This window comes from Ranitomeya imitator, chromosome 5 (assembly GCF_032444005.1).
Source record: "Ranitomeya imitator isolate aRanImi1 chromosome 5, aRanImi1.pri, whole genome shotgun sequence".
In the NCBI taxonomy this organism is placed as follows: Eukaryota; Metazoa; Chordata; class Amphibia; order Anura; family Dendrobatidae; genus Ranitomeya; species Ranitomeya imitator.
Genome location: NC_091286.1, coordinates 212,549,606 through 212,564,318, shown reverse-complemented (window position 1 = coordinate 212,564,318; position 14,713 = coordinate 212,549,606). Strand labels below are relative to the sequence as shown.

The following is a 14,713-nucleotide window of genomic DNA, read 5'->3' as shown; positions in this document are numbered from 1 at the left end:
AATGTGATAGAATTCAGTCCAGAAGTGAACGGCAAAAGTATAGGCGGAAAAAAGGGTTGTGCTTTTATTGTGGTGATTCAGCTCATGTTATATCAGCATGCTCTAAACGCACAAAAAAGGTTGATAAGTCTGTTGCCATTAGTACTCTACAGTCTAAGTTCATTCTGTCTGTGACTCTGATTTGTTCATTATCATCCATTTCCGTCGATGCCTATGTGGATTCAGGCGCTGCCCTGAGTCTTATGGATTGGTCATTTGCCAATCGCTGTGGGTTTAGTCTGGAGCCTCTGGAAGTCCCTATTCCTTTGAAGGGAATTGACTCTACACCTTTGGCTATGAATAAACCTCAGTACTGGACACAAGTGACCATGCGTATGACTCCCGTTCATCAGGAGGTGATTCGCTTCCTGGTACTGTATAATTTGCATGATGTCCTAGTACTTGGTCTGCCATGGTTACAAACTCATAATCCAGTCCTTGACTGGAAATCAATGTCTGTGTTAAGCTGGGGTTGTCAGGGGGTTCATGATGATGCACCTCCAATTTCTATCGCTTCATCTACTCCTTCTGAGATTCCTGTGTTTTTGTCTGACTATCGGGATGTTTTTGAGGAGCCTAAGCTCAGTTCGCTTCCTCCTCACAGGGATTGCGATTGTGCTATAAATTTAATTCCAGGCAGTAAGTTTCCTAAAGGTCGTTTGTTCAATCTGTCAGTGCCAGAGCATACTGCTATGCGGGATTATGTTAAGGAGTCCTTGGAAAAGGGACATATCCGTCCATCTTTGTCCCCTTTGGGAGCAGGTTTTTTTTTCGTGGCCAAAAAAGATGGTTCCTTGAGGCCTTGTATAGATTATCGTCTTTTGAATAAGATTACCGTAAAATATCAGTATCCTTTGCCATTGTTGACTGATTTGTTTGCTTGCATTAAGGGGGCTAAATGGTTCACTAAGATTGATCTTCGGGGTGCGTATAATCTTATCCGAATAAAGCAAGGTGATGAGTGGAAAACCGCATTTAATACGCCTGAGGGCCATTTTGAGTATTTGGTAATGCCTTTTGGACTTTCTAATGCTCCTTCAGTCTTCCAGTCCTTTATGCACGATATTTTCCATGAATATCTGGATAAATTTATGATTGTGTATTTGGATGATATTTTGGTTTTTTCTGATGACTGGGAGTCTCATGTTCAGCAGGTCAGGAAGGTGTTTCAGGTCCTGCGGGCCAATTCCTTGTTTGTAAAAGGCTCAAACTGTCTCTTTGGAGTCCAGAAGATTTCTTTCTTGGGGTATATTTTTTCCCCTTCTACTATTGAGATGGATCCCGTCAAGGTTCAGGCTATTTGTGACTGGACGCAGCCTACATCTCTTAAGAGTCTACAGAAGTTCTTGGGCTTTGCTAATTTCTATCGTCGTTTTATAACTAATTTTTCTAGTGTTGTTAAGCCTTTGACGGATTTGACTAAGAAGGGTGCTGATGTTGCTAATTGGTCTCCTGTGGCTGTGGAGGCCTTTCAGGAACTTAAGCGCCGGTTTTCTTCTGCTCCTGTGTTGCGTCAGCCTGATGTTTCGCTCCCTTTTCAGGTTGAGGTTGATGCTTCCGAGATTGGAGCGGGGGCGGTTTTGTCACAGAGAAGCTCCGATGGCTCAGTGATGAAGCCATGCGCGTTTTTTTCTAGAAAGTTTTCGCCGGCTGAGCGGAATTATGATGTTGGTAATCGGGAACTTTTGGCCATGAAGTGGGCATTTGAGGAGTGGCGTCATTGGCTAGAGGGTGCTAGACATCGTGTGGTGGTCTTGACTGATCACAAAAATTTGATTTACCTTGAGTCTGCCAGGCGTCTGAATCCTAGACAGGCTCGTTGGTCACTGTTTTTCTCTCGTTTCAATTTTGTGGTTTCATACCTGCCAGGTTCAAAGAATGTGAAGGCGGATGCTCTTTCTAGGAGTTTTGTGCCTGACTCCCTTGGAAATTCTGAGCCCTCTGGTATCCTTAGGGATGGGGTGATTTTGTCTGCTGTCTCCCCAGACTTGCGACGTGCTTTGCAGGAGTTTCAGGTGGGTAAACCTGATCGTTGTCCGCCTGAGAGACTGTTTGTTCCGGATAATTGGACCAGTAGAGTCATCTCCGAGGTCCATTCTTCTGCGTTGGCAGGTCATCCTGGAATATTTGGTACTAGAGACTTGGTGGCCAGGTCTTTTTGGTGGCCTTCCTTGTCGAGGGATGTGCGTTCTTTTGTGCAGTCTTGTGAGGTTTGTGCTCGGGCTAAGCCTTGCTGTTCTCGGGCCAGTGGATTGTTGTCACCTTTGCCTATCCCGAAGAGGCCTTGGACGCACATTTCCATGGACTTTATTTCGGATCTCCCTGTCTCTCAAAAAATGTCCGTCATCTGGGTTGTGTGTGATCGCTTTTCTAAAATGGTTCATCTGGTACCCTTGCCTAAGTTGCCTTCCTCCTCTGAGTTGGTCCCTCTATTTTTTCAGAATGTGGTTCGTTTGCATGGGATTCCTGAGAACATCGTTTCTGACAGGGGATCCCAGTTTGTGTCTAGATTTTGGCGGACGTTCTGTGCTAAGATGGGCATTGATTTGTCCTTTTCGTCTGCATTCCATCCTCAGACGAATGGCCAGACTGAACGAACTAATCAGACCTTGGAAACTTATTTAAGGTGTTTTGTTTCTGCTGATCAGGATGACTGGGTTACCTTTTTGCCGCTGGCCGAGTTTGCCCTTAATAATCGGGCTAGTTCTGCTACCTTGGTTTCTCCTTTCTTTTGTAATTCGGGGTTTCATCCTCGTTTTTCCCCTGGTCAGGTGGAACCTTCTGATTGTCCTGGAGTGGACATGGTGGTGGATAGGTTGCATCGGATTTGGAGTCATGTGGTGGACAATTTGAAGTTGTCCCAGGAGAAGGCTCAGCAGTTTGCTAATCGCCGTCGCCGCGTGGGTCCTCGACTTCTTGTTGGTGACTTGGTGTGGTTGTCTTCTCGTTTTGTTCCTATGAAGGTCTCTTCTCCTAAGTTCAAGCCTCGGTTCATCGGTCCCTATAGGATCTTGGAAATTCTTAACCCTGTGTCGTTTCGTTTGGATCTCCCGGCATCGTTTGCTATTCATAATGTGTTTCATCGGTCGTTGTTGCGGAAGTATGAGGTACCTGTTGTTCCTTCGCTTGAGCCTCCTGCTCCAGTGCTGGTGGAGGGAGAATTGGAGTATGTTGTGGAGAAGATCTTGGATTCTCGTGTTTCCAGACGGAAACTCCAGTATTTGGTCAAGTGGAAGGGTTATGGTCAGGAGGATAATTCTTGGGTGGTTGCCTCGGATGTTCATGCTGATGATTTGGTTCGCGCTTTTCATAGGGCTCATCCTGGTCGCCCTGGTGGTTCTCGTGAGGGTTCGGTGACCCCTCCTCAAGGGGGGGGTACTGTTGTGAGTTCTGTTTTTGGGCTCCCTCTGGTGGTTGCTGATGGTACTGGGTGACTTGTCTTTCCTGGGTTTCTGGGTTCCACCTGTTCCATCAGCATATGGGAGTTTCCTATTTAGCCTGGCTTTGCTGGCATTTCCTCGCCGGTTATCAATGTATCCAGTGTGTCTTGTGACCTCTGCTCCCTGCTCCTAGAACCTTCTGGTCAAGCTAAGTTTGGATTTTCCTGTTTTGGTGTTTTGCTTTATTTGGTTTTTAGTCCAGCCTGCAGATATGTGATTCTTGCTGCTGGTTGCTCTAGTGGGCTGAAATTGCTCCTCATGTACCATGAGTTGGCACATGAGTTCAAGTAATTTCAGGATGGTTTTTTGAAGGGTTTTTCGCTGACCGCGCAGTTCACTTTTGTATCCTCTGCTATCTAGCTTTAGCGGGCCTCATTTTGCTGAAACTGTTTACATACTGCGTATGTGCTTTCCTCTCATTTCACCGTCATTATATGTGGGGGGCTGCTATTTCTGTGGGGGATTTCTCTGGAGGCAAGAGAGGTCTGTGTTTCTTCTAATAGGGGAAGTTAGATCTTCGGCTGGAGCGAGACGTCTAGGATCATCGTAGGCACGTTCCCCGGCTACTTTTATTTGTGTGTTAGGTTCAGGGTCGCGGTCAGCTCAGGTTCCATCGCCCTAGAGCTTGTTTGTATCTGTGCTTGTCCTTTAGTGATCCCCTGCCATTGGGATCATGACACTTAGGATACACTAGGGCTTCTACATCCCTAATCACTTGTGCTTCAAATAAATCAATCAAATTGCCTGGGGACGTCGGGACTACTGATGAGCATTTGTATGTATAGAAGATGACACCTTTCATTTTGGGTAATTAGGTGTATAAGTAATGCTCTCGCCTAAAAGGTATCTTGTATATTCAGGATTATGTGTAAATTATATTAATTTGTGCTATTTTTAATGTTTTGTATTTCCTGGTAAGTGGGAGGAGTTTGGCAGGGGGGAGTGTGTTGTGGCCGGCATATCTCTTCCTTCGTCATGCCCTCACACATGCTGACCCGTGGAAGCGCAAGCACAGCACGAAACGGCTATCGTCTATTCCTGCTCACAAAAGCTCCGCTCCTCACTCCCCCGGCCATGGAAATTTAATATGAAGACGAAATAAAGTTGGGAATATTAGATCGGTGAGTGCCTTCTCTTTCTTCTCGCATATGGCAACTAAATAGTATAAGTTGATGAACTGAAGTGAGAAAAATATAGGTATAAATTACATTTATGGTATCAAGTAATTAAAAATTGGAATGTGCAAATGTATTCACCCCTTTTGCTATGAAGTCCCTAAAAATTTCTAGTGCAAGCTATTACCTTAATAAGTCACAAGCTTAGTGAAAGGAAGTCCACCTGTGTACAATCTTAAGTGTCACATGGTCTGTCAGTATACACACACCTTTTCTCAAAGGGCACAGAGGTTAAAACACCATAAAGCCAGAGGTACCACTAACCAAACAACACAATGAAGGCCAAGGAGATCTCCAAACTAGTCAGGGACAAAGTTGTTGAGAAGCAAAAGTCAGGGTTGAGTTATAAAAATATCCCTATCTCTGATTATCCCTCAGAGATCCATCAAATCCATTATCATCAAATTGAAAGAACAAGGTACCATAACAAACCTGCCAAGAGAGGGCCACCCACCAAAATTCTCAGCCCATGAAAAGAGGGCGTTAATCAGAGAGGCAGCACGGAGATCAAAGGCAACTCTGAGGGAGGTGCAGAGTTCCCAAGCAGAGACTGGAGTATCTGACCACATGACCATAATAAGCCATACACTAAAGTCTACCTTTATGGAAGAGTGGGCAGAAAATAGCCTTTACTTACACATAAACATTGTAAGGCTAGTTTTGAGTTTGCCAAAATACATGTGGGAGACTCCCCAAATGTATGGAGGAAGGAGATGTGGTTAGATGAGACCAAAATTGAACTTTGGCCACCAAGGTCAACGTTATGTCTGGCATCAAACCAACACAGCTCATCACCTCAAGAGCACCATCTCCACAATGAAAGATAGAAGTTGCAGCATGATGCTGTGAAGAAGTTTTTCAGCAGCATGAAGAGCAAAAATGTTCCGAGTCGAAGGGAAGATGGATGGTATGAAATAAATGGATATTCTTGAGTAAATCCTGTTTCAGTCTGTTAGTGATTTGGGACGGAGGTTCGCCTTCCAACAAGACAATGAACCAAAGCATACTGCTAAAGTAACACTCGAATGGTTTAAGGGGAAATGTGTAAATGTTATAGAGTAGACTAATCAAAGTACAGACCTTAACCCAATTGAGAAGCTGTGGTCACACATATATTGCTGTTCCCCAGAGGAAACATGTAACTTGACGGAGCTGGAGAAGTTTTACTTTGAGGAATGGCGAAAAATCAAGTGCAAGAAGTGAAAAGCTCATAGAGGCTTTTCCAAAGTGACTTGCAGATGTAATTGCCACAAAAGGAGGCTCTACAAAATAGTGACTTTAGGCGGGTGAATAGTTGTGCTCACTGAAGTATTACATTATTTTGTCCTATTTGTTGTTTCCTTCACAAAAAAAGAAAACCAAATGTTCACAGTTGTGGGCGTGTTCTTTACATGAACTGATGCAAACTCTTAAAAACAACAGTAAAATTCCAGGTTGTGAGGTAACAAAACACAAAAAATCTCATTGGGGTGAATACATTCTCAAGCCACTGCTTACATTATCAGCAGTGAGGAGAGGCAGAAAAAGGGAGAGGACGTGGATGGAGGAGGTGGAGGCTTGGATTATCTTTTTGTTTTAAAAGTAGGGATCTAATGTTTTGAAGCAGGTTTGCAGAAAAGGTCAAGTGAAGTAGTAAGAGGGAAGAAGATGGAGAGATAAATATTTCTCTTCAAGGTGTTGGGTTTGGGGATAGCAAAGTAGAGTAAGGACCAGTGGAGAAATAACTGTGAGGGCATATGTAAGCATTGTGAATGAGTGAAATTGTGGAATCATTAAAAAAAGAATTAATTGTTCAGTCAACTACTTTTTAATAAAAAGCAGATACTAAAATTAGCTATACATGGGTCCCAACTCTGTATTCACCGATAATCTGCCGTTTTTGTAAAAGGAAGCCACAAACAGTCACACATTTACACTTCTGTGAATGATGGTTCATGTAATGAATAAATGAGCTGGAACTGTACTAGAACAGGAACTCTTCTCTTATCTGCTTTTTAATTATAAATTAATATTGTCACATGGGTCTTACCTGGGGTATTGGTGTGGACGGTGCTTGTTGTTGGTTCAACTGACAAATCAGAGTCTAAAAAAATGTATTTATCAATGAAAATAAAAGATATGAATACATTAAATTGCAGTAAATAAAGTGCAATTAAAGATTCAGCAACTTTAGTCTCAATCTGGAAATTTCAATTCCCTGGTATTTCCGGTGCTAGTTGGCAGTGATGCCACCACATGCATGCACTTTGTCTACTTGCAGTCACATGTTGACTAAACATGTTCTAGTTCTCACAATAAAGGTTATTATCACTGTAAATCAACACGGGGAATACCAGGGATATTGTAACAGCATGCGCATATCTCGCTGTCACCATTTGGCAATTTTTATCTTAACCCCTTAACGACCAGAAGTATTTTTTGTTTTGCATTTTCATTTTTTGCTCCATTTCTTCCCAAAGCCATAACTTTTTTATTTTTGGTGAAAATGGCCATGTGAGGGCTTGTTTCTTTGCGGGATGAGTTGTACTTTTGAACGACACCATTGGATTTACCATGTAGTGTGATAGAAAATGGAAAACAAATTCCAAGTGCAGTGAAATTGCAAAAAAGTGCAATCCCACACTTGTTTTTTGTTTGGCTTTTTTGCTAGGTTCAAATGCTAATACTGAGCTGCCCTTATGATTCTCCAGGTCATTACGAGTTCATTGAAACCAAACATGTCTAGGTTCTTTTTTATGTAAGTCGTGAAAAAAAATTCCAACATTTTGCAAAAAAAAAAAAAAAAAGTTGCCATTTTCGGAGACTAGTAGTGTCTCTATTTTCGGGATTTGGGGCTGGGTGAAGGCCTATTTTTTGCGATACCATTTGGGTGTGTATACAATCTTTTGATCGCCTGTTATTGCATTTTATTGAAATGTTGCAGCTACCAAAAAAATGTAATTTTATAACTCTGGAGTACTTCTACATATCCTAGTGATTGTGAGAATGTAATTTTTTTTGTGTAATGAATAGTGTTGAGCATTCCGATACTGCAAGTATCGGGTATCGGCCGATATTTGCTGTATCGGAATTCCGATACTGAGTTCCGATATTTTTGTGATATCGGAAATCGGTATTGGAGTGTGCGGAGCGTATGGTTCCAAGGGTCTGGAGGAGAGGAAACTCTCCTTCAGGCCCTGGGATCCATATTAATGTAAAAAATAAAGAATAAATATAAAAAATAAGGCTATACTCACCCCTCCGAAGGACCCTGGCTGTCACCGCTGCGAGCGTCCGCCTCCGTTCCTGAGAATGTAGTGAGTGAAGGACCTTCGATGATGTCGCGGTCAGGTGAGCGGTCACGTGAGCGACCGCGACGTCATCGAAGGTCCTTCACTCTCTGCAATTCTCAGGAATGGAGGCGGACGCTGCAGCGGTGACAGCCAGGGTCCTTCGGAGGGGTGAGTATAGCCATATGTTTTATTTTTATTCTTTATTTTTTACATTAATATGGATCCCAGGGCCTGAAGGAGAGTTTCCTCTCCTTCAGACCCTGGGAACCATCCAGGATACCTTCCGATATTTGTGTCCCATTGACTTGTATTGGTATCGGGTATCGGTATCGGCGAGATCCGATATTTTGCCGGTATCGGCCGATACCGATACTTTCAAATATCGGAAGTTATCGCTCAACACTAGTAGTGAATAAATGAGCTGGATCTACTAGAACAGGAACTCCTCTCTTATCTGCTTTTTAATTATAAATTAATATTGTCAAATGTGTCTTACCTGGGGTATTGGTGTGGACGGTGATTGCTGTTGGTTCAACTGTTAAATGAGAGTCTAAAAAAAATAATAATTTATCAATACAAATAAAAGATATGAATACATTATATTGCAATAAATAAAGTGAGACTAAAGTTGCTACCCAAAAAATGTAATTCTGGTGTTTTGATTTTTTTTTCGCTATGTCATTTACCGATTGGATTCATTCATTTTTTTAGTGATAGATCGGGTGATTCTGAATGCGACGATACCAAATATGTGTATATTTGATTTTTTTAATTTTATTTTGAATGGGGCAAAAAGGGAGGTGATTTGAACTTTTATTTTTTATTTTTTTTAAAGATTTTTAAAAGCATTTTTTAAACTTTTTACTTGCTTCAATAGTCTCTATTAGAAAACTACTAGAAGCTGCGATCATTTGATCACTTGTACGACATAGAGCAGGGCTGCAGTTCTGCTTTATGTAGCTAAAATGCTCACTTGCTATGAGCGGCGACCAACAGGCGGTGCTCATAGCGATCCAACAATGACAACCACAGTGGTCTCCTGCTTACCCCGGGTTGTCATGCCAACCCATCAGAGACCTGCGATCATGTGACTCGGGGGCCAATGGGAGGAGATAATGATGAGCTTCCTGTGCGTACATGTTAAATGCCGCTGTCAGCATTTGACAGCGGCATTTAACATGTTAATAGCCGCAAGTGAATCACGATTCCACCTGCGGCTGTTCTGGGTACATGTAAGGTGATCAGATCAGCTGTCATGTGCTGGAAAAAGTGTGGCTCTTCTCTGGAGCCCGCACTAAACAGGGGGAGGAGTCCAATGATGGACTGTGTTCATCATTGGACATTAAGGGGTTAATTATAGAGTCCTATTTTTCACATCTGATGTGTGACTTTATAACTCTGGAATACTTCAACATATCCTAGTGATTGTGAGAATTTTTTTGTGATATAATGTACTTTATGTTACCAATAAATTCAGGTCAATGTGTTTTGCAATTTTATAAAAGTATCTTAAATATTATAAAAAAATGTTTACATATCACCAGTTTTCCAATATGACCGATTATATCTTTAACCCCTTAACTCCCGTAGCTTTTTTCGGTTTTGCGTTTTCGTTTTTCGCTCCCCTCCTTCTCAGAGCCATAACTTTTTTATTTTTCCGTGAATATGGCCATGTGATGGCTTATTTTTTGCGGGACGAGTTGTACTTTTGAACTACATATCACCAGTTTTCCAATATGACTGATTATATATTTAACCCCTTAACCCTTGGAGCTTTTTTTTTTGATTTTGCGTTTTAGTTTTTCGCTCCCCTCCTTCTCAGAGCCATAACTTTTTTATTTTTCTGTGAATATGGCCATGTGAGGGCTTATTTTTTGTGGGACTAGTTGTACTTTTTAAATACGCTATTGGTTTTACCATGTCATGTACTAAAAAATGGGAAAAAAAATCCAAGTGCGGTGAAATTGCAATTATGTAAGTGGTGAAAAAAAATTCCAAACATTGCTAACAAAAAATAAAAATTTTGCAATTTTCCAAGACCCGTAGCTTTTCCATTTCTCAGGATATCGGGTTGGGTGAGCGCTTTATATTTGTGCGCTGAGCTGACATTTTAATGATAACATTTTTGTGCAGATTTGTTCTTTTGATCGCTCATTATTGCATTTTAATGCAATGTTGCAGCGACCAAAAAAACGTAATTCTGGCATTTGGAATTTGTTTCTCGCTATGCCGTTTAGCGATCAGGTTAATCCTTATTTTTATTGATAGATCGGTCAGTTCTGAAAGTGGCGATACCAAATATGTGTAGGTTTGATTTTTTTTTTTTTTTTGCTTTATTTTGAATAAGGTGATTTGAACTTTTATATTTTTATTTTTTTCATCTTTTTAAAAAAATTTTTTAACAGATCGCTCCTATGTAGTAGAATTACAGCATTGCTATGAGCGCCAACCACAGGATGGCGCTCACAACAATCTTGCATCAACAACCATAGAGGTCTTCAGGAGACCTCTGGTTGTTATGCCAATGCACCGATGACACCCAATCACGTGAATGAATTTCCCGCCAGATGGCCAGAAGCGCATGTTAAATGCCACTGTCAGCGTTTGACAGCGGCATTTAACTAGTTAATAGCGGCGGGTGGCTCGCAATTCCACCCGCCGCTATTGCAGGCACATGTCAGCTGTACAAAGCAGCTCACATGTCCCGGCTTTGATGAGGGCTCACTGCCAGAGCCCACATTAAAGCATGGGATCTGCCATCGGACGTACTATTCCGTCCGATGGCAGAAAGTGGTTAAATCACATAGCCATAATAGACAAAATTGTTAATAAATATAATTTCCCATATGCTACATTATGTCGGCATAATTTTATAAACATCCTTTAATTTTGTTAGGATGTAAGAAGAGTTAAAATTCAGCAGCATTTTTTTTTTTCAAGCAAAATTACAAATCCTATTTTTATGGATTATTGAGCATTGAAGCGATTACCAGAATTGATACAATTTTAAAAACTGCACCCCTCAAATTATTCTAAGCTGCTGTCTTGATATTTGTGAACTTTTCAGGTGGTATACAGAATTAAGGCATGTGTAATGAAAAAATAAAAACATGCATTTTTTCCCACTTAATATTTTTCACACATTTTTTCATTTTAACAAGAAGCAATAGGAGAAAATGAACCCAAAAATGTATTACTCAATTTCTCCTGAATGAATAGAAGAGAACAGAAATAGTTTTTGGGGTGTAAATTTAGCTGGAATAGATCGCAGGCACCATGACGCATTTGCAGAGCCCCTGAGTTACCAAAACAACTACAACAACAAGAACAAAAAAAACATAATTGATCTCACTCTGGAAATTAGACCCCAAAAAGAATTCATCTGAGTGTGCATTGACCATTTTGTACACATAGGTGCTTCAAAGAATTTTATAACTTTTAGATATAAATATGAAAAATGTTTATTTTTCCAGTAAAATATTGTTTTAAGTGGTAATTTGTTACTCATTATATGACAAATGTATTGATGGCCAATATGTGATCAAAAACTAAAGTTTGCCCACCATTTTTTTTGCAAGTAAAATGTTATTTTATCAACAAATTTGTAATTTGACCAAGTAAAGCGAACAAATTGACCCTTATTTGTTTACATAATTTCTACTGAACATTGATGCCCCATATGTGGTTAAAAAGTGGGCACATGGCAGAGCTTAGAAAGAACAGAATGTTACTTGATATTTGGAGCTCAAATTTAGACATAATGTTTAATTTGCAGAGCATCTGACATGCTATTAAAGCAGAAACACCCACAAATGAACCCATTTGGGAAGCTAAACTTTAATGTAGAAGTGTGGAGAGCATTTTTAATCATTAAACTACATCACAGAATGTTATAATATTGGCATTTGAACAGAAAAAAATGGAAAGTTTTTCTTCTAAAATATTATTTTAGTCTCAAAGTTGTAATTCACACCATAATAGGAGACAATGGACACCACAATTTGTTATGCATATTTTTACTCAATTTTGAAATACCCTATATGTGGTTATGCACTACTGTTTGACGATATGGCAGGGATCAGATGGGAAGGAGCACCATGTGGCTTAAGGCTATGTGCACACGTTGCGGATTGGTGTGCTGATTTTTCCACACTGTTTTTGAAAAATCCGCAGGTAAAACACACTGCAGATTACCCGCAGATTTACCGCGGTTTTTGTGCGGATTCCACCTGCGGTTTTACACCTGTGGATTCCTATTGAGGAGCAGGTGTAAACCACTGCAGAATCCACACAAAGAATTGACATGCTGCGGAAAAAACACCGCTGCATTTCCGCACGTTTTTTTCCGCAGCATGTGCACTGTGGATTTTGGTTTACATGGTACTGTACAACGCATGGAAAACAGCTGAGATGCCGGAACAGCAGAAACACAAGTGACTACATTTTTTAACCCAAAGATGTCTCGCAGAATTTTTTAACATTCGGCAATGGAAATGTATCATTTTAGTGGTAAAAATATAATTTTTTATTAGCTGTAAAAATGTTGCTAGCGGTGCCGTCACTGATGCTATGCTGCCTCACAGCCTGACCTGGGCTGAACTCTGGAGCGTTGGAAAATGAATTGACATTTTCCCACGCTCCAGAGTTCATCACAGTTGTGAAAATCGCATTGTACTCGCATGACACTCCCATGACAATCACATGACACTCATCCGTTTTTTCGATCCAGATTACAGACGATTTTTTTTTCTTGCATATGGGTATGAGCTCTTAGGCATGCACACATGTGTGGTTGACCACACTTTTGTGTGCTAAAAAGACATCTAAAATAGGCCAAAGACAAAAAGATTTCCATCTGCCTCATTATAGTAAGCATTAAGTATTTAGTAAGTATACTTAGCGAGTTATCATTTTTAATTTTTTTGTAGGTGTTTGAAATCTTATTTATTTATGGGGTGGGTTGAATTTTTTATTGGTACTATTTTAGGGAGCATAACATTTTTTGATCACTACTTATTCAAGTTTTTTTTGACACAGAGTGAACAAAAATCCCCAAATCCAGCAATTCAGTTACTGTTTTTATTTAGTTATTTGCTTATTTATATTTACATTGTTCATCATGCTATAAACCAATGACAGCTTAAAGGGAACCTGTCACCTGAATTTGGCGGGACTGGTTTTGGGTCATATGGGCGGAGTTTTCGGGTGTTTGATTCACCCTTTCCTTACCCGCTGGCTGCATGCTGGCTGCAATATTTGATTGAAGTTCATTCTCTGTCCTCCATAGTACACGCCTGCACAAGGCAAGATTGCTTTGCGCAGGCGTGTACTATGGAGGACAGAGAATGAACTTCAATCCAATATTGCAGCCAGCATGCAGCCAGCGGGTAAGGAAAGGGTGAATCAAACACCCGAAAACTCCGCCCATATGACCCAAAACCAGTCCCGCCAAATTCAGGTGACAGAGTCCCTTTAATTTTTTAGGTCAGTGCAATTATACCAATACCAGATTAATACATTTTTTTCTATGATTTCTATGTTTGAACACTATAAGATCTATCTGCCCCCTGCCCTCCCACCCCCGGTGCGCCCCCCCCGCTGTTCTGAAAATACTCACCAAGCTCCCTCGTTGGCTGTCGCTGCTTCCTCTCCTGGCCGCAGCTTCTCCTGTATGCGGTCACATGGGGCCGCTGATTACAGTAATGAATATGCGGCTCCACCTCCCATAGGGGCGGAGCCGCATATTCATTACTGTAATCGGCGGCCCCACGTGACCGCATACTGGAGAAGCAGCGGCCAGGAGAGGAAGCAGCGACAGCCAACGAGGGAGCCAGGTGAGTATTTTCAGAACAGCAGGGGGCAGATAGGTCTTTATTTTAAACACTATTATTCATATCTTCTTTGCAGCAAACGCTGTTGCAGGGAAGATATGAATGGGGCTTCAGCACGATGCCGAGGACAGCGCTAAACTTTAGCGCTGTCTCCGACACGGTGCGTGTGGTACCCAGTGGGCACACGGGTGACACACATGTGCCGCACGTGTGCCACACTGATGTACCACAGAAACACACCGGCACACGGACACGGATTATTCCGGTACCGGAATTATCTGGACGTGCGAGACTGGCCTAAACAAAACTTTGAAAATAAAAATTTTTTTCAATGCCATATTCTGAGAGCTGTAACTATTATTTTTCCCAACAGTTTCATATGAGATCATGTTTTTTGCACGACGAGTTGACATTTTCATTGATACAATTTTTTTTTTACATTTAATAAATAGCACTCAAAAATTTATATGTCACAATTCCAGAGAAAGCTACATTTTCTGGCGTGTTTTTCATAATTCAGGTTGTTCTGGAGATGATTATACTAATCATGTGTACATATTTTTGTTTAGATTTGTTGTTACACAAAAGTTGAGTTTTAAAGGCAAAACAGCTTTCTGTGTTTTTTATTTTACTTTTTTTTACTTTTGTTATTTTTTTTTCATTTTTTTATTTTTATTCTTACACTTTTATTAGTTTTTTCATGTTTTTAACCCCTTTACCCCCAAGGGTGGTTTGCACGTTAATGACCAGGCCAATTTTTACAATTCTGACCACTGTCCCTTTATGAGGTTATAACTCCGAAACGCTTCAACGGATCCTGGTGATTCTGACATTGTTTTCTCATAACATATTGTACTTCATGATAGTGGTAAAATTTCTTTGATAGTACCTGCGTTTATTTGTGAAAAAAACGGAAATTTGGCGAAAATTTTGAAAATTTTGCAATTTTCAAACTT

General features: G+C 40.8%; 1 protein-coding gene across 17 annotated transcripts in view; it reads right to left on the bottom strand.

Moving 5' to 3' along the window:
* The window catches only part of LOC138681740 (scavenger receptor cysteine-rich domain-containing protein DMBT1-like), a 491,932-nt gene that overhangs the window by 345,899 nt on the left and 131,320 nt on the right, over positions 1-14,713 (bottom strand). For all 17 annotated transcript variants that reach the window (XM_069769545.1, XM_069725880.1, XM_069769547.1 and 14 more), the window contains 2 exons: positions 8,423-8,476; positions 6,684-6,737 (listed from right to left, as the gene is read on the bottom strand). In XM_069769545.1, the coding sequence (XP_069625646.1) occupies positions 6,684-6,737; positions 8,423-8,476 (108 nt within the window). The remainder of the gene's footprint in view (positions 1-6,683; positions 6,738-8,422; positions 8,477-14,713) is intronic.